General features: G+C 34.3%; 1 protein-coding gene across 7 annotated transcripts in view; it reads left to right on the top strand.

Moving 5' to 3' along the window:
- The window catches only part of Smap1 (small ArfGAP 1), a 171799-nt gene that overhangs the window by 55333 nt on the left and 94269 nt on the right, over positions 1–22197 (top strand). For 5 of the 7 annotated variants that reach the window (XM_063227007.1, XM_063227008.1, XM_063227014.1 and 2 more), the window contains exon 3: positions 12428–12513. In XM_063227007.1, the coding sequence (XP_063083077.1) occupies positions 12428–12513 (86 nt within the window). Of the gene's footprint in view, positions 1–5126; positions 5248–12427; positions 12514–22197 lie in introns of all 7 variants that reach the window. The other 2 variants (XM_063227011.1, XM_063227013.1) reach the window with 1 other exon arrangement.

The raw sequence follows: 22197 nt of genomic DNA, 5'->3' as shown, positions 1-22197 counted from the left end.
AAGCTGGAGGTAGCTAGTTAGGTAATTCCATGTCATTGGACTCAACATGGTTTTACATTTTTTTATTTATTTTTTTATGTTCAGTAACTCATGAAGTAATTAGGAATTTTGTTGCCTTATGAAAAAGAAAGCTATCTGATGTTGAGAGGACAGAAGTTATGAGAAAGAATACTTGTGACAAAGTGTGGATATTTTCCCTCCAGGTAATATTATGACTTAAAAATAGAATAAGAAATAGAATATCAGAATTAATTGTTGCTTTTTTGTAGTATCAGTGAGACTGTGTTCCATATGGAAACGGGGGAAATAAAGATTTATGAAATTGTTTCAGTGTTTCAGTATGTGGGATCTTGCCTGACGTGATAAATACTAGTGTGTAGAATTTGTGAATGTTGTGATTGATAGGTGTCTATATCTTGCAACTTGACAAATCTAATAATAAAGCAATGTTCTGGTGTCCTAGATTGGGTTGCTTTCTTCATTGATGTTATTATCCCAGTGAATCTTAAAATGTGGTAATGTTCTATCATTCTGTCATTTTCACTTCCTTGTGACTTTAAATCCTATGAACTTTTTGTTATTTCTGCCACTTTTCCCTCTCATTTTTCATAATATAAGGTGTTATTAGTTTACATCCTAGTTCTCATTGCTATTATCTCATTATCTATTTTACATAAACACGGCTTTCTTTTCTCTAAAAGATTTATGTTGGTAGTTCTATCAGAATTATAAAGTTTTATTTTCCTTAAGTTGGTATTGAAGTCCTCTGCCTTCTGGCCTGATTCCATGTCTTTGACCTTCTTCGTGATGCCGTACAACAGAAAGCTTTAACTGAACTGAAGCATTGCCTCCTGCTAAATCTTACAGTGTGTTCCTGTTTTTATTATTCTTTTTTGGTTCAGTTGTTTTCTTTATGGGGAGTGTAATTTGCTTATCTTCCTGGCAGCTGAATCCATAGCAATCTTTTTTTGGTTTGGTACCGGGGCTCGTACTCAGAAACTTGCGTTTGCCAGGCAGGCGCTTATGCACTGAGCTAAATCCCGGACCAGTCTTAAAAGTTCTGTTTAAATCTTTTAGTGCAGCCTTATGTATGTATTTTTTATTTATCTGTTACCATGTATTGTTATTTGTTTTTGTATATGTCTGTTTAGCTAAATTATAAATTTCTAGTGATTAGAAACTATATCATGTGTCTTTTAGTCCTTGGAATGGCTACTGTGTTGGAGCTCGGTATTAAGGAGGACTTAATTTTTTAATGACATGCTAATAAAATTAATCTTCACCTGATAAAATTCTGTGAAAATGACTAGGAAATGGACAGAAACAAAACCTCTTCCCAATATTATCTCATTTTTTACTAACTTATTTTTTCATTTCTTAATCCTTATCCTTTCCTTTCCCATGTGTGTTTGTCACTTTTCCCATATTAATGGGACACATACAGCTTAAAGGAAAAGAAAAGAAAAAGTTTCTTTTGCTGTTGTAAGGCAGAAGTGACCTGATGGAAGGGGGTTGCAGAGGAAAGCTGCTCACCCCACGGCCAGCGGGAAGCAGAGCTGCAGCGCAGCGGAAGGCCTTTGCCGGTCCCTCACCCAGTGGTCTGTTCCCCTCTTCTCACCAGGCGCCCCTCCTAGCAGCACGTGCAACAGGGGACTCCACTGATGGGTGCTGTCCTTGTTAGCAAATCACCTTCCATATCCCCACCTCAGAACAAATGAAATGTTGGGTGTGCATTTTAGATGTTCCTGTTTACTTGTAAATTTCACAAATACTACAGAATACGTAATATAAGCTAGTATGTGGAAATTCCAGAGTTCTCAGTTGTGTGTGTGTGTATATATATATATATATATGCACACAGATATAAGTACTTAAAAGGCATTACTTTAAACTATACAAAAATGGATGGGTTGTTTTGGAAAATAGTAAAATTAATGTTATTGGAATGGTTTGTAAAGAAGCTGGACAATTAGTTTGAAAGTGTAACTGGTATTTAAGCAGGGGGTGGACAGATAATAGTTTAAGTGACTCTGAAAATCTCATTCCTGCCAGATGTGGTTGTAATCCCAGCACTTGAGAGGCTGAAGTAGGAGGATTGTTGCAAGTTCGAGACCAGCCTGGGCTACAAAGTGAGCCCAAGGCCAGTCTGAACTGAATAGGAAAGACTGTCTCAAAAAGGCCCCCCGCCCCAAAAAGTCTCATTTGTATAACTCTTTGTATGTTCATACTGTTTGGTTACCACAGCAGTTGGGTTTTTTTGTTTTTGTTTTCAGACAGCTATGTAGTTTAGGCTAGGCTGATCTTGAACTCCTCCTGGTGATCCTTTTGCCTCAGTCTCCCGAGTGCTGGGATTACAGTGTGCGCCACAGTGCTTAAACATTGCTTGACTTTGAATAAAAATTATGTATCATGTGATGTAATTTTTCCCAAGGGTCTAATTCAGTGTCTAAAGATGAAAATTTATTGCACTCTTAGATAATTCATAAGAGTGTGACAAGATTCTCAAGTTAAATGTGAAAGACAGATGTTCTTAATCTGAAAGAAGTGTTTTTGATCATTTACTTTTGTTGTTTATACTTTGTAAGGGGAAAAGAGAACCAGCTAAATGGATATGATTCTATTATAACCTAGTTATTTCTAGGAAAAAATACTATGAAGTAACTTTATGGCCTTGGCTTAATTTAGCAATAGCTGTGTCATAATATTCAAACTTTGAATTTTCTTACAAAAACTTTTTTTCCTATAAAGCCAAAATTGTGTTTTTCCCCTAGTCTTTTCAGTAAGATTTGCTGTATTCAGTGGCCTCAACTTGAACTCTTAATCAGGCCCAATACAAGAATAATAGTCAAAACAGAATGGCTAGTTGCCTGAAACACTTCACTGCAGCTAAGGAAACAGCTGTAAATACAGGCACTTGTGGTACTGCTCGTGCTTTACTTCTTTTCAATGGTAAAATTGGGATGTAAAGAGGTAGGAGATAAAGTGGCTAAATACATGAAATAAGTTTTCTGCTCTATGATTCTCTGACAGTATATTTCATGGAAACATGATAAATTTCATTATTTAAAAGCATGTTAATTTTGTCAAGTAAGATGTTACATGATTGGCTGAAATAGAGCATTCCTGGTCTTTTTCGGATAGTGGTACAGGTGTGTTACGTTGTTACACATCGCAGCAGTGACAGCTTTCTCTTGCTTAAACACTGAATATGGTGTTTTCCCTCATTCTGTAGTTTTAGGTATTTTTTCCAGCAAACATATTTTTGAATTTTAGTTTATAATATTCTTTGTTGGTTTTAAATTTCTTCTTTAGTGAATCTTCCTAATTATCTGTTCTTTGCTTAAACTCTTAATACTTGCCATTTTCTTTACTATTTTTTTAATCAGTTGTTTTTTAGTGGTTCTGAAGTTTGAACCCAGGGACTCACACATGCCAAGCAAGTATCCCATTTAAAAATTTTATTTGAGCTGTATCCCATTTTAAAATTTTATTTGAGTCAGAGTCTCACTATTCACTCAGGTCAGCCTGGAACTTGTGATTCGTCTTGATTTGGCTTTCTGAGTAGCTGGGATTACAGGTGCATGCTGCCATGCCTGGCTTTTAATTGCATAACATTTTAAAAACATTTCTTCTTTACCCTCTCCATATTTCACAGCACTTTTTATTTTACTTAATACTTTTTGTTGTCTTCTGTGTTAGTATTCATCTCTAACATTAAAAAAAATTTTTTTTTTTTACTTTCCGAGGCAAAGTTTCACCATGTATTCTAGGCTGATTTTGAATTCACTGTGTAGGTCAGGCTGCCCTATAACTTTGTATCCTTGTGCCTCGGCCTCCTGGATGCTGGAGTTAACAGTAGAAGCGTGTACCCCCACTCCTGACTCATGACATAATTTTTTTTCTAATGCTTTCCTGAGTCTATTTGAATTGAAGTGTTACTAATTTCATTGTTCTTTTACAACTCAAATGTTTCTTTTCACTAATCTATATATTCTTCTTGTGTATATCTTTTAGCTAGTTCTGAATTGGTAGTTGCAGTTTCAATTTGTTTTGTGGGTATATTTTCTAGTGTAGTTTCAGTGTACAGATGTTAATCAACTTCTTACTCTTCTAACCTATTCCTCCATAGTAATTTTGTATGAGATTTGACCTTGATTTTTTTTTTTTTGCATCATTTCTAGTGACATTAGTTGTCTTTACTTTCAGAAGAAAGCGGTATTCAGGATATGTTTTTAAATTTCATAGACTGCTCTTCTTAGTTGTTTTCATGTAGTGTTTACAGATATGTGAGACTTCATGCTTTATTCTTCTTTTATCTGATTATATTCTTCCATGTAGCTCCGTTTTCCCTACCCTGCTCTATTTTGAGTTATTTCCCAGGAATTTCTTCTCATTACGGTTTCTTGTCAGGGAGATTTTGTGGTTGATCATGAGAATTCCCAGGGGCTAGACCCTTTCTCTGCTTTCTATACCTAAATGGTTTGGTGTTGATCTTGTGAGTAATAAGCAGGGGAGAAAGAGTAGGGAGCTCTCAAACTGTTTAAGTTGAAAATGAACACCTATTGTTCCTTTTGAGACGATATTTTAATGATTAGATTAGTCTTGGCTATATCTTGAACTATGGCAGTGTTAATGGAACTATTAAATGGGGGTTAAGAATGTTGATGAGACAAAATTACTAGGAACTTACGGCAGGAGAAGGCAGAGTCCAGGATAACTCCTGGGCTGGACCTTAAGCACCTAGGATGAAAGTGGTTTTTTCCTGGACTTCAAAGTAGCCATGATGCATGAATGTGATATGAAACTTCTCTAGTTTTACAATAATCATCTTTAATTTCCTTGCTTAGAAAAGAATACATTCTTTGAATTTGTAGCAACTAGCAAATGCTGCAGCAGAAAAATCAAGACTTGTAAATATCTAGAAATCATAAAAAAGTATGGAAATTGCTACCTGGAATCCACATCATGTTTAATTTAAATTGTATGGTTTATTCTTAAAAACAGTAATTAAGACAAAAGAGAAGCCTCCTTCCCCCAAACAGTTTCATGACACTGAAGAAATGGACTCTGTATTAAGTATTTCCAAAGAGTTCCCAAGACCAAAAATGGTGGCCCTTCTTTTCCAGCAGCTGGAATCCAAAAGATCTTGAAACCAGTCCTGAAAAGCTTGCTCCTATGCAAGAAGTCCTGGTGGCTTTTGAGAGGAAGATAGAGAAGTATTCTGGAAAATTTCAAGAGGTAGTCGAGGTGAGTCATTGACATGAAGAATTTACCCAGGGACAACCAGTATTCATTTCTCTTTTAAATAAGATTTGTTTTGAAAAATTAGCTAAGGTAGTTGAAAAATCTAAATCTTTGCATTTTAAAATATTTTAATAAATAGAAAATATTAAATTTATTAAATAGAGGAAGTAGTTTTCCCCTTCATGTACAAATACATTGAAATTTTAAAAAGCTTTAGGTTTTTAGCAGTCATAAATGTTTCCTTAAGATTATGACACTGGGAAAAGGCATGATAAACAAATGCCATATTTATGCTTTTAGTGTGCTTTAAAATCTGCTTGGGTGGGATTTTTAAAGATGTATATATTTATTTATTTATAACATTTTGATCCATCAGAAGACTTCGTTGTCCTTAGCACAAGAAAGAAGTTGTCTTGCTCTAATTCACCTCTGCCTAAGTTCCCTCTAGATGATATTTTATTTAGCAGCAATGTAGTATTAATATAGCCCCGCCCCATTATTTTACTTAGTTTGGGTAATGGAAAATATATGGTCCTTGTACAAACTTCTAAATGTATGAAAATGTAAAGTGAATTCTGCCTTGTCCATTCTGCTTTCAACTATCTTCAACTGTCTGTTTCCCTCCATAGAAGGAGATGTATCTGCCAGCTGCTTGTGTTTTCTTCCTGAACTATTTTATGTATACATTTATAACACATGGATGTTTCTGTACTTTTACACAGAATTTTTTTGACCTGAGGTCAGTTTCTTCTTTCTTCCAATATTTTCCTCAGAAAATTGGGCACAAAAATTTTATTTTGAATACTTTTACATTTTTTCTCTTTAGATTTATCCTAGATACATAGCCTCTTTCTATGAACCACTAATGTTTAAGAATTTATTGATTATTTTAATGTCTTGCATTTTGCCATTGGGAACTAAGAAGACCTAATGCAGTTCAGTCATTTGCAATGTGTGCTGTTCTATTGTTTTCCCCATTTAACTCATTTGTTTAAAACAGCCATTAAACTCCAAAGGCAAGTCAGTACATGCATGTGAGTTTATGTGGACTATGCAAATAACTACTTTAAATATGACCTTGGAATGAAGCTTAGCGTTACTGTTAATGGCTGTTTAACACCACTTCTTAGTAGCTGGGGAGCAGAGTGCAGGAAACACTGCAGGGACAGGTGGGAAAAAGGAGTTCAGCAGAAGGGGAACAGAGGAGAAGGAGGGAAGTGTCAGGAGCCTTAGTTAGCAGACGCAGCCACTGAGCCTGGGTGCACTGTGTTTAAGGTTAGTGGAGCTAGGTCAGATATAGGCTGGACCCTGACATGGTTTTATCTAAGTAGAGAGGGCTGCTTTCCAAGATTTGGGGAGATTAAAACAAAGAAAAAATCAGTTTTATTCATTAGCTTGGAATTTCAGTGGCCTGTTATCTTGCCTTCTTATTATGTTTGTTTTCTAATATTGACAGTGACTTACAGATGGACTTATTTCTTTGTATTCCTCTTTTATCTTCACTTATTTCAATAAAACTACATTTGTGTGTTGCATAATTACCATTTGGAGCATCTCTAGTAAAAATTTGTTTTACGTATACAATACAGTTATATAAAAACAAAATTCCTCTCTTACATTTATTTGCTTTATGGGGGCAGAGGCAGTGTCTCCCAATGTTCAGGCTGGCCTGGACTACGGTGATTTTCCTGCCTCAGCTTCTGGAGTGCTAGGACTATAGGCATGCACCACCACACTTGGCTGTTGGCTGAATTTTTGAAATACTGAATTATTTTCTACCTGTTCTGTTTTTATCTGTTCTTTTAGTTTTATTCGTTAATTTTGTTTAGGTATTTTTAGCTGCTGTATTTTATTAAACAAATGAAGATTAAAATTTTAAAGTGTCCATCTCAATTCTGTTTAGTCCTATAAAACTTTAAAAACTCAAAAGTATTTTAGAACATAACTTTTATTGTTTTTAATGCTACATGTAGGATTGATTAAAATAGCACATGCTTAGAAATTTGAGAAATAAATGCTTATCTGTGTAATATGATGATGGTATGTTAGGGTGGATAGTGTTTTTTCAAATTCAATTTTGTGATGTTTGAGGCTTTGGGTTGGTATTCTGTGTACTGAGTTATGGGTTACACAGAAAAACTAAAAACGAATAGGTTAGATGGAAGAGGTTAAAATGTTTTTAATAATAAGTTTTGGTATTCTTAAGTATTACACCATTTCTGGTAAAGCCTTCTTTTATATTTATAATGGTGTTGATTTTGGGTGAAGATGGATCAGTTAAAAAGTAAAGTCCAAAATTCATCTTTAGGAACTTAAAAACTATTATATGGAAACAGGCTATTTTTTTCCCTCTTTTTTTTTTGAAGTGCTGAGCATAGAATCTAGGACTTTGCATATACTAGGCAAGTGCTGTACCTCTGAAGTACAGCCCCAACACTGTTAAAAGACCAAATTTAATGGAAAAGATCACTTAAAATACATTCTACCTCCCTGCCATTTTTCATCACTGTGAAGTTCCTTTATTCTTCAATATGTTAAAGGAACTATAAAGAATAGTTCCTTTATTCTTCAATATGTTAATATATATTTTTGAAAGTAAAAATTAATATTGGCTTTTTACTTAATATAATCCCACAGTCATTTCTTGTTAAGAACATCAGTATCTAGTCATTGGACTTACACTTTTTTTTTTTAAATCTTAATTTTGAGATGAAGTACAGTTTTTCTTAAGGTAAAGTTAAAAAAATATTTTAAAAAGCAAACCTAATAGAAAAGTTTGCTTAAATAATTAGAAGTCTTCCTTTCTCCTTCTCATAGTTAAAGGGTGAGAGACATGGAAACTAGTATTACCTGGCAAAACACAAATTATCTAAAGCTAAGAATCTTAAGAAATTATAGTATCTTTGAATTTTTAGTAGTTTATTTCATAACATTACAAGTATTTTTCCTATTGGAGAAGTGAAAGCAAGTTTGAACATTTAAGGTTTTTAAAATGATGTTTAGTATTTAGGATCTGGCTTGATTCCCAGAAATAAAGTTATGATGGCTTGTTCATTACTCATATTTTAAATTTACTGGTTACAAATTACTAAAGGTATAAAGCATAGTGTTTGTTTTAAGAGAAACATAGGGCATTTATTATGTATCACTCAGCAGAAAAACCATGTGACCTGTTTGTACCTCCATTTTCCCATCTATAATACAAAGGCTGAGTCTGGGAAGCAGAGTCCATGCTCCTAAGTCCTACAGGACACAGTCTGGGCTCCTTGGAAGGAAACCTGAACTAGCTAACATGCTAAATGCTGATGTAGGGGTTGTGGCGGGAATTGGATCATGGAGAATGATGATCATAGAGATGCAGTTTCTTTTGCTGTAAAATTAGTGTTTCAATAATAACTTAAAATGTGAAATCTCACCCCCAAACTGTTGAGGCTAGTGCTTGTCACTGTAGATGTTCTGTTACTTTCCTTATGTGTTGTGTTTTGCCAGTTGCATAGCGCTATTCTTCAGGGTCAGTAGAATATGTTTGATCAGTATTGATTGGGTTTCTTATTGTGGGGTCTTGGAATCTTAAGGACAGCTGGTTTGTACTCTTTATCATCCCACAAAACGCCACCTGTTGGGAAAGTAGGGTTTGTATTCTGATCTCCAGGTTACTGAGCCTTTTCACCTTCATCTCTTACCTCTCTTTGACCTCCCTCCTACTTTTTCATATTGGAAACTTAGAGACTGAGCTTACCAGAATCTTTTTTATCTTTGTTTTTGATGAGCAGCTGTGATGTCACTGAATGTTTCCTGCAATTGCAGCTAACAGACATTGGCACCTGCATCCAGTCACTCTTTGGCAGTAGTTTTCTGTAGGAATGGCTCGTTATTGCCTTGCGCATCACCGTTTTTTCTAGATTTTTATGCCTGTTTTCTTACTGTTTAATTGTGATGGATGACATCAGTAGAACAGTGTTTAATAATTTTGTATAATGTACATATATGCCTTGTTTCTACTTATTTTTCAACAGAATAAAATATTAATGACATTTATATATGCATATTAATATATGTAATCATATTAATTGAATATAAGACATTGCTGATTGTAAGAAACACATCCATTTAATGGGCTAATAGAAATTAACACTTATAATGCATCAATGATAAGATGCATTCCTATTTCAGAGATGATAGAATATGAAAAAATGTAACTGAGGACTGATGAGATATGATGTTTATAGTGAATACTGCTTTTAGTCTGAATTTTCTGTTGAAATCTCCATGTATTCTTGCTTGCCCAATAAAAACTTAAAAACATTTTTTATCTCCACAGTATCAGTGAACTGTGTCTAAATTACTCTTTGCTTCATTTCATATCTGAAATTCATATCTGAAATGAATATATATGTATATATATATATGTATATATATATATATATACATATATATATATATATATATATATGACTTTTCAAATGTTTGATGCCTTTATGATTATATAACTTGTGCATCTCTGCTTCCGGATTCCCACTGTGGCACAAAGATGCATTCATTTGAAAGCTTTGAGATGGGAAACATTTAAATCCCCCCGCCCCCGTGTTTTCAGAAAGGGCAAACTACACTGGGAGGTTTTTAGTTCTTCACACAGAATGACAGCTTAGCTCTATTCTTACTAATTCATGTTGGCATTCAATGATGTAATAGAACTATGAGCTTGTACTTCACCTTATAGGAAAATCTTTTTTTTTGTTTGTTTTATACAATTTTGAAGCTCAGGTTTACTTTGCCTTAGTGTGTTTCATCTTAAGGGCAAAATGACAAATATCTTTAACTGTTTTTCAGTTTTATCATTCCTTTTACCTCCTATCCCCGTTCCTTTATTTTGTCCTTATCTCTGGAGGAATAACTTAATAAGGCAAGGTGGAATAGATATCTAGAAGTGGTAGTATATTGGAATTTCAAACGCTTTAAACAAAATTCTCTATCAGTTGAGAGGTACGTCATATGTTACTTATTTGAAGGAAGATGCTTCTGTATATACTTGAGGGCTATGATCCAAAGTCAGCATTAGATTGTTAAACCTGGGTTATTTTTTTTAGAGATATAGAAGTTGTGTGTCTGGGAAATCAGAAAAAGAATTATAAAAATTGGCTTCTCTACCAATTACACTTTTTAGGAACTCAAGCTCTATGTAAATGAACAATATAATATTTTGTTTATAAATCTTATTGTTTCTTTTCTTTTCTTTTTTTTTTGGTCTCTTTGAGACAAGGTCTCGCTATGCAGTTCAGGCTGGCCTTGAGCTCACTTCGTAGCCCAGGCTGGTCTTGAAAAATCTTATTGTTTCTAATGTGATAAACTATATAGGAAGTACTGTTTGTCTTGTCATCACTCATAAATGATACTGAAGCAATTTAATTGGTTGAAATAAATGATTATTAATTGTTTTATGCTTCCTGTCCATAGTTCTTTTTTTTTCTTTTTTAGCCTGGAATTTTATTTGTTTGAATGTTTTTAACAAAGCCACTTTCTGTAGATTAAAAAACTAATTAAGACATGTTGTGTTCCAGTCCCCCACAGTGAATGCAGTCTTACCTACTACAAACATGCACTACATGCACCAATGAAAATCTGCTTTTTTTAAGTAGACATAGAACCTATTAAATTATTCCTTTGAATGATTTTTGATAGTTTGTAAGTTTTAGCGAATTTACTAATTGTTTTGATGGGGCTGCTGGAGATAAAATCCAAGGTATTAAGCATGCTAGATAAGCTCTCTGCCATTGAGCTACAGCCCCAGTTCTTTTCTCACTTTTTAATAATGTTGTTTGTTTGTTTGTTTTAGTACATATAATTCTTACCTTTGAAGTTTATAGATTTTAGGAAGGAGGTTTATATGAAGTGAACTTTTGTGTTTCTGTAATGAAACAGAGGCAGTTAATTTACAGAAAAAAAGTTCATTTAGCTCATAATTCTAGAGGTTACAGTTCTAAATTGGGCGACATACCTGGTTTGGGCCTCTAGCAGGGGAGAATGTACATGGCAGAGTGAACTGCTTACGTCACGAGCCAGGAAGGAGAGACACAGAGACCGCAGTCCCAAAGCCCCTTCAAGGGCACATCCCACCAGGTCCCACCTAAGTGCTCCACCTCTTCACAGTAGTGAACCCTGGGGACCAAGACTTCAACAAACGGATCTTTGAGGGACACTCATGTGAATCTGGCAAGGCTCTGGGCACTCAAGAATGTGTATGTAAAATTGAGGGCATAAGCACAGAGGTTTTTTTGGGGGGGGAGGTACCAAGGATCGAACTCATGACCTTGCACTTGCCAGGCAGGTGCTTATGCTGCTGAGCTAAAATGCCAGCACTAGCACGGAGGTGTTTTTGTTTTTATTTTTAGTGGAGAAAGCTTTTAGCAGGATCTAAAGGGGGTTCACATCTCCAGAGAAGTTAATACAATTATGTACAATTCGAGGTCAGCACTATTTCATTTATTTAAATATGTTTTTTATGAAAAAAAATTTCATAATAAATAACAGTTATTACACTGTGTATCATTATCTTCAAAGTAGTTATTCATAGTACAAGACATAAACCAAAAAGATTCTTATAAAAAGAAACAGGATAACATGAATCTTAACAATGAAATTTGTAATGGGGAAGTATTTAAACTTTTCCCTATTTCCTATTTATCTTCTATTTTGTTCTTTATTTATATTTCTCATCTAAGAGAAACCAAGTGATAATTGAACCTGTGTGAGAAATTCCCTACAGGCCCATGGTGAGCTTGACTGTAAATTGGGAGTACTCTAGAGTATATCAAAACTCAAAATTTGATCTTGAGTGGTTAGCTTTGAAATGGCGAAATTGTTTGAGCAGTGTATTAAAAAAAAACAAACAAAAAACAGACTGCCAGGAATTTCACTTTTAGGAAGTAATGAGTATAAAGCAGTATTATTTTCACAGAAAAAAGGTTTTAAAAATTGTATACTCACATGTTGAAAAATGTGAAATACAAAAAATATCTCTTAATTGGAATTTGAGTAATTAATTTCATTTTCATAGGTATGATTTAAATTACTTTCGAAGGAGAATATATTGGAAATACTTTTAGTATTGGCATGCTTGTATGTCCATGTAGGAATTGCTATTTAATATTCGTGAGTAATGAAATGATTTCTTTTTAAATTGCAGTGCATGCAAGATATGGGAAATACTAAAGCAAGACTACTCTATGAAGCCAACCTTCCTGAAAACTTTCGAAGACCACAGACAGATCAGTATCCTTTAAAGCTTGTTTTTTGTGGGCTTATATAAAAAATTAATTTTTACTGTTGGTGTTTTATGTCACATTATTGTTCATTAAAGATACAGATTGATTTGCCTTGAGTTGTGCTTTGTACATAGTGGGTTTTTAATAGAATGTTAGCTGTCCACAACGCAATATGTATAATGTTTTATGTAGTTGTTGCTGAATATAAAATTTTACTACTGATTTTTCTCCATTTCCATCTCTTGCTAAGACAGTATAGGATTATTATCTTATACTGTCAGCAACCTGTTTTAAAATCATTTCCATATGGACAGCCTTTGATCACCTTTAAGTAGTAACTAGATTTGTGTGAAAGTTGGGCATTTAATGGGTTTAAATGGTAAATTACATATTTAGTATAAATACTGAATAATTTCTACTAATATTTTCTGCTAGCTTTCTTTGTTGTAGGTTGCACAACTATGTTTGGTTTACGTATCTGCGTTTTTGAATAGAGAGACTGTTTTCCCACAGGAACTTTAGTCAGGGTATGTTTCACACTGTTAAAGATAAAATCAGTTGACTCCTGTAGGATTTCTGAAATTCATTGAAGTTGAAGAAAGCAGGTCATCAAAACCATGCTGCTATATAAATAAGATTATCTAATTAATTGTAGGTACTGGGATTCTGTTCAACAGTAAAATATTTATAGTTTTGACTAAAATAAAGTGTATTTTGATAAAGGTCAATTATTTATTACACATTTGTACGGATGAAAATGATCCTTTCTCAAACACAGATACATTTCATATTTGGATAAGAGCCTTTAATATTATAACTGAAAAGTTAGTAATTTGCATTTTGGCCTTTTCTGGTAAGGCACATGCCACACACCACCTCTTCACAGATTTAGTAGTGTGATTTCCAAGCCTATTTCTGTTTTAGAAATATCCTAAGGCTAAGGGTACATTTCAAGGATGCAAATTGTGTGAGCAAAAGTATGAAGGTGTGAGGAAATACGACCTTTTAGGGTTTTGATATTGTCAGAATTGGGGCAAGTAGAAGTAGCAGCTTAGAGATAATTTGGTCCAGCATAGTGATTTTTGGTATCACATAGAGCAGTTATTTCATTGTCTCAAGAAGTTGAAGTGATTGAAAACCCACGAAAGGGTTGTAAGCAGTATAAACTTTATGGCACTGACTTTTACTGCAGGAAGATAAACTGGAGGTGGGCAAAAATCCTATAGGTGAAGAGAGATTTGAAGAATACTGATGTGACCCCAAATGAGCAGTGATGGGGATTTAAATCCATGTAATGGCATTGAAAATGGAGAGGACAGAACTGGGGAAAATAAGGGATGCAGGAGCAGTTGGCCTAGGTTAAGATTGACTTTGATTTTAAGTGTGACCCCAAGAGTTTCTAGCTCAAGTGACTGCAATGCTTATTCATTGAGCAAAGGAATTCATTGATAGATGGAGGTTTAAAGGTTAGAAATGCAAAACAAGAAAGGATGCTCTATTATTTGATCAGATTAAGGTGTATAGTAGACAGATGGCTTTACTTTCTTGGTACCTGGACATAGAAGTCTACACCCTGGAAGCAGCAGGAAATACAGAGTGAGGACTCATTTTCCAAGTACGTAATAAAAAGTGTAGGATGAAGTTAACTTTACTGAGGGCAGGACTTTATTCTTTTTCCTTTGTTGTTGAGAAACTTGGGAATGCTTTTCCCTTCTCATCTAGAAAGTAAGGACTAGTGTCAGATGCCTTGAGGAACAGAGCATGGTAGAAGGGAATATAGCCAAGCAAACAAAGCGGTGTCCTAGGTGGCTATTACCATCTGCCTGCTATACAGATTAATTTATTCCTCTTCTTTTTACTCCCCAACCACAAGCCTGCATTGATGAAATGGATCTTTCAAAATGAAGAATCTTCCTTTTCTAGTTTTTTTGTATTGGGGAGTTGACTTGGTTTGGCCTGGGTTATTTTGTACTTCTCTTGAGTATTACAGGGTAAATTAATTGAGGCTCTTAAAAGGTTTTAATTTTACAAGTACTTATCTGTGGCACATGATGATTATATTCATTGTGGGGAACTGGGACATGTAGAAAACACATTTCAATTCTTTTTCTCCTCCTCCACACCCCTCCCTTTTTTTTTGACAGCATTAGATTCATTAATTTTATAAGCTCTTTAAGGTTAATACACATAGATTAAGAGCTAGACTAACAGGCCAAAAAACATAAAGCATATAGGACAATTACACTAAATCAAAGTACACTAGTAGATACATTGTTCATGTTGGATTATAATAACTGTTTTCTATTTTTTCCTTTTGTCTTCTATTGTATACTTTATATTCAGTTTCTCATATAAGAGAAATCATGCGATATTTTAAGTTTGTCTATCTGATTAACTTCATTTAGCATTATGGTCTCAAGCTGTACCCTTTTTCCTGTAAATGGCTCAGTTTATCCTTCTTTATGTCAGTGTACTCCATTGTATATAAATACTACATTTTCTTTATCCATTCATTTGTTGGTGGACATGTAGGCTACTTCCAAGATTTAGTTATTACGAATTGTGCTGCTATAAACATGAGTATGCAAACATCGCTGTGGTATGTCTTAACTCTGTTGCCTTTTTATCAATGTAGCTTTGTAGTAGAACTTGAAATTTGGGGTTTTGATGTCCCTGCCTTGCCCTTGTTGCCCAGAATTTCTTTTACTATTCTAGATTTCTTCTGTCTCCATTTGCATTTTATGATTGCTTTCTCTAGTTCTGTGAGGAATGCTGTTGGTATTTTGATTGGAATTGTGTTAAGTCTGTGTAATAGTTTAGGACATATGGCTATTTTGACTATATTGGTTCTGCCTATCCAACAATAGAGGATATGTTTCCATTTTCTGATACCTTTTTCAATATCGTTTTCCGAGTCCTGTAATTCTCATTGTAGAGGTTTTTCACTTGGTTAGGCTGATTTCTGAGGGGTTTTTTGGGATGCCATCATGAAAGCTATTACTTTCATATTTTCTCTCAGTGAGCTTATTTTTGGTTTACTACTATGCTATTGATTTTTGAATGTTGACTTTGTATCCTGAGTTTGGTTGTTAATTCTGCAAATCTTTTGGTCCAATTTTGGATATATTTTTGTAGAGGATCATGTCATCAGCAAATAATGATAGTATTACTTCTTTCTTTCCTATCCATGTGCCTTTTATTTCTTTTTCTTGCTGAACTGCTCTGGCTGATGTTTCAGGTATGTTGAACAGGAGTGGTGATAACAGACATTTTGTTTCTGACTTTAGAGAGAAAACTTTCAGCTTTTCTCCATTCAATATGATGTTGGCCATTGTCTTAGATGTTTTTAAATTAGATTAGGATACAGACCTTGTTATGAAACCAGATGCGTACCCCAAAGCCTCATGTGGTCATAGGTTGAGATTTTCATAAGTGGCTGGATCTAGAGTGTGTGATTGATTCAGAGTATGGTTCTGGGATTAAGGGTGTGAGTGCTATTCATCTTAGGGCTGGTAGCCTGGATGCAGTGTAAGGGAAAGAAAGATGCTTATTTCTGGTTACTTGTAGGTCGTTGGTTGCCTTTGCTGTTTTCTGCTGGTAACGAACTGTTTCTCCTCTTTTCTCTGCAAAGTATCCTGCCAGCCAGCTATGGACTAAAAACTACGAACTATGAGCTAAATAAAATTTGGGTGTTTATTTTACTTTGGGTGGTGGGTATTTTGTCTTAACATTGAGAAAAATAACTAAGACAAACCTTTTGTTTTCTTCAGGGCTTTTATCATGAATGGATGTTGGAGTTTGTCAGATGCTCTTCCTGGAGCTATGGAGATAATCATGTGATTTTTGTCCTTCTATTTATGTGGTATATTACTTTTATTGATTAGCATATCAACCATCCCTGTATCCATGGAATGAGTCCTACTCGATTATGATACATAATTTTTATCATGACTTACTGCATTCTGTTTGTCAATATTTTATTGAGGATTTTTGTATCCATGTTCATAAAAGAGATTGTCCTGTAGTTTTATTTTTTGGTTGGGTCCTTTTCTTGTTTTAGAATGGAGGTAATGCTTGCTTCTAGGAATGATTTTGGAAGTAGTGCTTCTCTTTCAGTTTCATTAAAGAGTTTGAAGAGTATGGACATTAGATCTTCTCTAAAGTTCTTACTGAATTTGGTAGTGAGTTCTTTGGAACTGGGATTTTCTTAGTTCATAGTTTTTGTTTTATTTTTTACTTTTCAATGTTATTGATTGGTACTGTTACCAGGTTTGGAGGCACTAGAGCTCCTCCTGCAGGTGGCTTCTAGGTTTTTTGTGTTGTGAGTAAAAAATTGGTCAACTTAAGTGCAAATGATAGCAATATCTTATAAATGGCAGGAAAAGAAACTGGCTTTGCAGAGCAAGTTTGGGTCAAATAAAAGTATGAAAAGAAGTGTACCTTACAGTGTGAGAATGGCTACCATGCAAGAAGGCAAAACCTCAGTGTGGACATCCTTTTTCTATCACCCACTCCTCAAGCTGATGTTTAGTCTGTCCTGTGGAAAATCTGCTGGAGTTCTCATGAGAAGTCCACTTGCAGGGCTTTGAAAACTGTTCTGGGGCTTGTCCTAGGATTTTGTAATTAACAAGTCACACCTACTTTTCCAGTCAGTTTTGCCATATTCTAGTCTTTTGTTTTACTGTGGCATTATTCAGAACTTTTTTCAATTCAGGTTTGCTAGTTCATATGTATCTTGAAATTAATCCATTTCTTCTAAATTTTCTGTTAGTATGAACTACATATTTATTGATGATCTGGATTGTGTCAGAATCCATTGTGATTTTGCTTTTTTCATTTCTAATTGCATGAATTTGAGTCTTATTTTGGTAAGAAAGAACTAACCCTTTAATTCATTGTTATTTTTCTAGTCCAATTTCACTAATTTCTGCTGAAGGTTATAATTTCCTTCTTCATACTAGCTTTGGGTTGGATTTTTCTTGTTTTTCTAGGAACTTGAGGTGCATCATTAGGTTGCTTATTTGAGCTTGCTCTATTTTCCTGATGTGGGAAATCACTGCTGTTAACTTACATCTTTAAACTGCTTTCATTGTGTTCCAGAGGTTCTTGGATGTCTTACTGACATTACTGGTTGATTGTAGGGACTAATCTTTTCTTTAATTTCAATCTGTGACCCATTGATTATTCAAGAGGATATTGTTTCATTTCCACAGGTTTGTGTAATTTCTATGATTTCTTTTGCAGATTCCTAGTTTTATTGTACTGCGCTTTGATAATATGTGTGGGTTAACTTCAGTCCTTTTGCATTTATTTAAGCATGCTTTATGGTCTAGTTTGTGGTCTGTTTTGCTGAGAAGAATATATATTCTCTTATGTGGGTGTTGAATACTCTGTAGATATCTAATAAATCCATTTTGCTCCAAGATTTTGTTCACCTCTGCTATTTTTTTTTTAATTTATCTGTCCATTTGTGACAGCAGGGTATTGAAGTCTCTTGTTACAATTGTACTGGTGTTTATTAGATTTTCCATGTCCAATACTGTCTGTTTTCTGAAATTGTCTATGGTTATATTGGTTTCTGAAATTGTTTTCTGAATTGTCTATGGTTATATTGGTGTGCATATCATTGTTACCCCTTCCTGTTGAATTGTTTCCTTAATGGAAGTTTTGGTTTTATCTCTTATATGGTACCTTATGGATTAAAGAAGCCTCCAAGTTATTTAATTGATCACCTTGATTCTGTATTGTTGTCCCTGAGTGATACTCAGGGAAAGGTAGTATATACCTTCACAGTAGCCCAATATATATTTTTTTAAAATTTTATTTAAGGAGAAAAAGAAAAAAAAAAAAGAACAGAAAAAGGGTACAAGTTATACAGAATTTCAGAAAAAATAAACAGTAGGAAATCACTAGTTAATAGATTACATATTGTCATCTTAGAAATCATTGTTCAAGTTACAAAATTAAAGCGTATAAAGTGGACTTTTAAACAGTGAAACTGCAAACAGTTCTGTTCAATGATCCAACAAAACTCAGTAATATGGTTATCTTATCTTATACACTTAAATATACATGCAGTTATATCCTTTAGAGCACTTTCTTTTCCTCTCTTTTGTACAATGACAATTACACATTTTGGGTTTTATTACTCTCACAGTTCTTACTATTTTTTTTTGAAAAGAGTAAAACCAAATGTGACATAGCAGAGCAGAACAGAGTCAGTCAAATCAAAAGAATGGACATAATACATAATATAAAACAAAATACAAGGTTATCAACATTGGTTACCATACTGCCTCTTGCTATTAGCCCAGTATGTTAATCTCTTGTATGCACCATTTTGTGTAGGTTGGTAGGTATAGTATTTCAATTTTTTGATGAAATTCAGAGAAGTAAAGTGTTAGATAGTGCATTATTATTTCAGTTGTTTTGGGCCATAGATAATTTCAGAGAATAGACTGGTACGTTGATGTCTGGTATTAGTAAATTCTTGATCTTTGATACAGTGAAGATGTTATAATTAATAATTGCAGTACTTTGCTGTTTTAAAATAATAGTTGCCCTAAGCTAGTGATGGAGGATGTTTTTGAACTTTCAATGATAACAAACAACTGTCCATGGCATGAGTGTCACAGGTTTGCTACCACTGCCCTTAGCCAAGCACTTAGCTTGATCGGCATTAAATATACATTATCATTTTTAATTCTCAAAATAACTCAGTGAGATAGAGCATAGTATATATTTGGGAGGGCTCAGGGTAGACTGTTTGAATGTTTAAGTAGCTATTAAGAATTCCCAAAGGGTATAACTTGAATATTGAATACTATTTGAGATGATAGTCTGAGTAAAATTAGTTTTGCCCTAATGAGTCTTGATGGCCTATAAAAAGGAGACAACCTTGTAGTTCAGCAGTCTTTATAGCTAGATTTTTAAGATTTATGTGATAATGCAACTTTTCAGTATGAGATACGTTTTATATTAGGCTTTTGGATTATGTGTATATTTGCTATTGTTAGCTTAAGAATGTTTACTTGGGGGCTGGAGGTTTAGCTCAGCGGCATAAGCGCCTGCCTTGCAAGCAGGCAGTCGTGAGTTCGATCCCCGGTACCGATAAAAAGGAAAAAGGCAAAAAAAAAAAAAGAATGTTTACTTGATTTTTCAAACTACTGCTTCTTCCAAAGCATTTACAAATTATGAGCATATTTATATGAGATGTTGATCTTTTATTCACCAGAGGATAGTCTAGTGATTGTTAGGAACTGTTAAAAGAGGGACTTCATCTGAACATATTTGAGATAGGTGACTGCCAAATTAAACGTGTAAGATGTAAACTTGAGCCATGAGATTAATTCCCTAACCAGTGTAGTACTACAGCCTTTCAGAAAGCAGGGGAGAGGGAGAGAGGGTTGAGAAGTAAGGGAAAGGGGCAGAGATGGAGGGAGACAGTCAGACATAGGCATGGTGGTGCTCATCTGTAGCCTAAGTTTGAAGACTGTGTGAGGAAATTGCTTTAGCCTGAGAGTTGGAGACCAGCCTGGACAATGTCCTAATACCTCACTTAAAAAAAAAAAAATCCTAAACTGGATGTCGCAGACCATGTGTGTAATCTCAGCACTGGGGAAGTGGAGGCAAGAAGATTGTGAGTTCAAGGCCAGCCTGGGCTACATAGCTTCTTCCCAATCCCTTTCCCCGAAAAAGGATTTCACTATTATAAGAACACTTTTATTATTTCACCTCCTAACTATAAAACATGTTTTGGAGACTGGTAAGAAAAACAGGCAGCCTGCTTACCCACTTGCCTTCTCTATCCATCCATCCATCCATCCATCCATCCATCCATTACTCTAAAGCTCCTGCCTCTTTGAAGAGCCTGATACCTCTGTACTTTTGTAGATATTAATAAATCTCTCTAAAGGCAAATGAAACTAAACTGAGTTAAATTTATTTAATATCAGGCCTCATTATATTCTTAACAAGATTTGTTGCTTTTAAAAAGCTTTACAGATGCCAGGGATTTAGCTCAGTGGTGTAAATGCCTGCCTGGCAAGCACAAGGTTGTAGGTTCGATCCCTGGTACCAAAAAAACCCAAAACAAAAAAACCCTAAAAAACAACAACAAAAGAAACTTTACAGTTTATAAAACTGGGCAAAAGCTGTTATGAAAATATAATATTTCGTGTGGGACCTGGTTCATTATAGGCTATGTGTGCTAGTACATGACAGTGATAAAACTGTACATTAAGCTTTTCAGTATTAGGATATTTCATCTTACTTAAAAACTTTAATTACTTAAGTTCCATGAGATCTGTTGTACATTACAGCTAATCAGAAGTTCTTCTCCTTTGAGCTTTTCAAAGTTTTACTGCTGTCAGTGTTGTGTGTTGTTTTCATTGGTAATAGTAATTGGCCTTCCAAGTGATATCTTTAAAGAAAAGGGGAAGATCTTAAAATGCAAATACATGTTAAAAGATAAAACATGTAAAATTTTTCTGAGTTTGTTTAGTATAAATTTCTAGAGTTTATGATAGGAAGATTTAGAGGTCTTACTCGTCTTACTCAATGCTTTATAATAGGCATGGAAAAGATTCTGGGCTATTTTGAATTTTGTTTAAAAAGCTCCAGATCATCACTTAAATTTGAACTATTGTTTACAGTACTACTGCATTGTTTACTTTGATTCCTTCAAATATCATTGTTTTATTTCTAATTTTTAAGATTTTATTATTGATCTTTTGTCTCAATGACATCTGGCATCAACTAGAAAATAAAGATGATTATTTTTCTGGTCTTCAAATTTGTTCCTTATTTTGCTGCATTTTCCTCATTTACTCATCTGTTCTAAACTTAAATATATGTAAGCTATCTTTGTCCTTTTTTTTTTTTTGTCTTTTTCGTTTTTATCGGTAGCAGGGATCAGACTCACGACTGCCTGCTTGCAAGGCCTTTGTTCTTAATGCAGTAGTTGCTATTTATTTCTACCATGGGCTATATATTTTAAAAGATTTGTCTGTGAAAATGCAGTATCTTTATATTAATAATAAAAACTAAAATTTAAGTGAAATACCATTGTGCAATATACTGCTTGTATTTTTAATATTTATTTATTTAATATTTGAGACAGCATCTGATTATGTAGTTCAGGCTGACTTTAGACTCACTATGTAGCTCAGGCTGGTGTTGAACTCATGATGTTCCTCCTGCTTCAGCCTCTTGAGTGCTGGGATTATAGGTATGTGCCACCACTAGGCATGTTCTTATTTAATACTTCACATATATTAAGTTGATTAATTCCTAAAATAATCTTGTAAGAGGAATGTCAGCCCCATTTTAAGGCTGATGAAACTGAAACATGAAGTCATGTAAAATAAAAAACTTTATTCAATGAATGCATACTTTTTTATGTTAAGGGTTATGCTAAATATTTTATAATTATTTCCAAAACTCTCAACAATTTTGTGAGATGCACATTGCTGTCTTTTACATACCGAGGCATAGATTCAGCAGATTGGCTAATTTCAAAATTAACTGCCTGTTAAATAAGTATCTGCTAGTACCACATGCGAGGCCATACATCATAGACCTTCTTCTTTGGGAAGTAGGTACTAAAATCAGTATACAATGCAAAAATATAGTCAAAATTTCCTTTGAAAACTCTCTTGTCTGTAGTGATCATTTATAGACAGAGTTCCTC

This window comes from Cavia porcellus, unplaced genomic scaffold, assembly GCF_034190915.1.
Source record: "Cavia porcellus strain 051 isolate PalLab524CR breed Dunkin Hartley unplaced genomic scaffold, mCavPor4.1 scaffold_16, whole genome shotgun sequence".
Taxonomy (NCBI): Eukaryota; Metazoa; Chordata; class Mammalia; order Rodentia; family Caviidae; genus Cavia; species Cavia porcellus.
The sequence above is the reverse complement of the archived record's forward strand: the minus strand, read 5'-3'. Positions and strand labels throughout refer to the sequence as shown.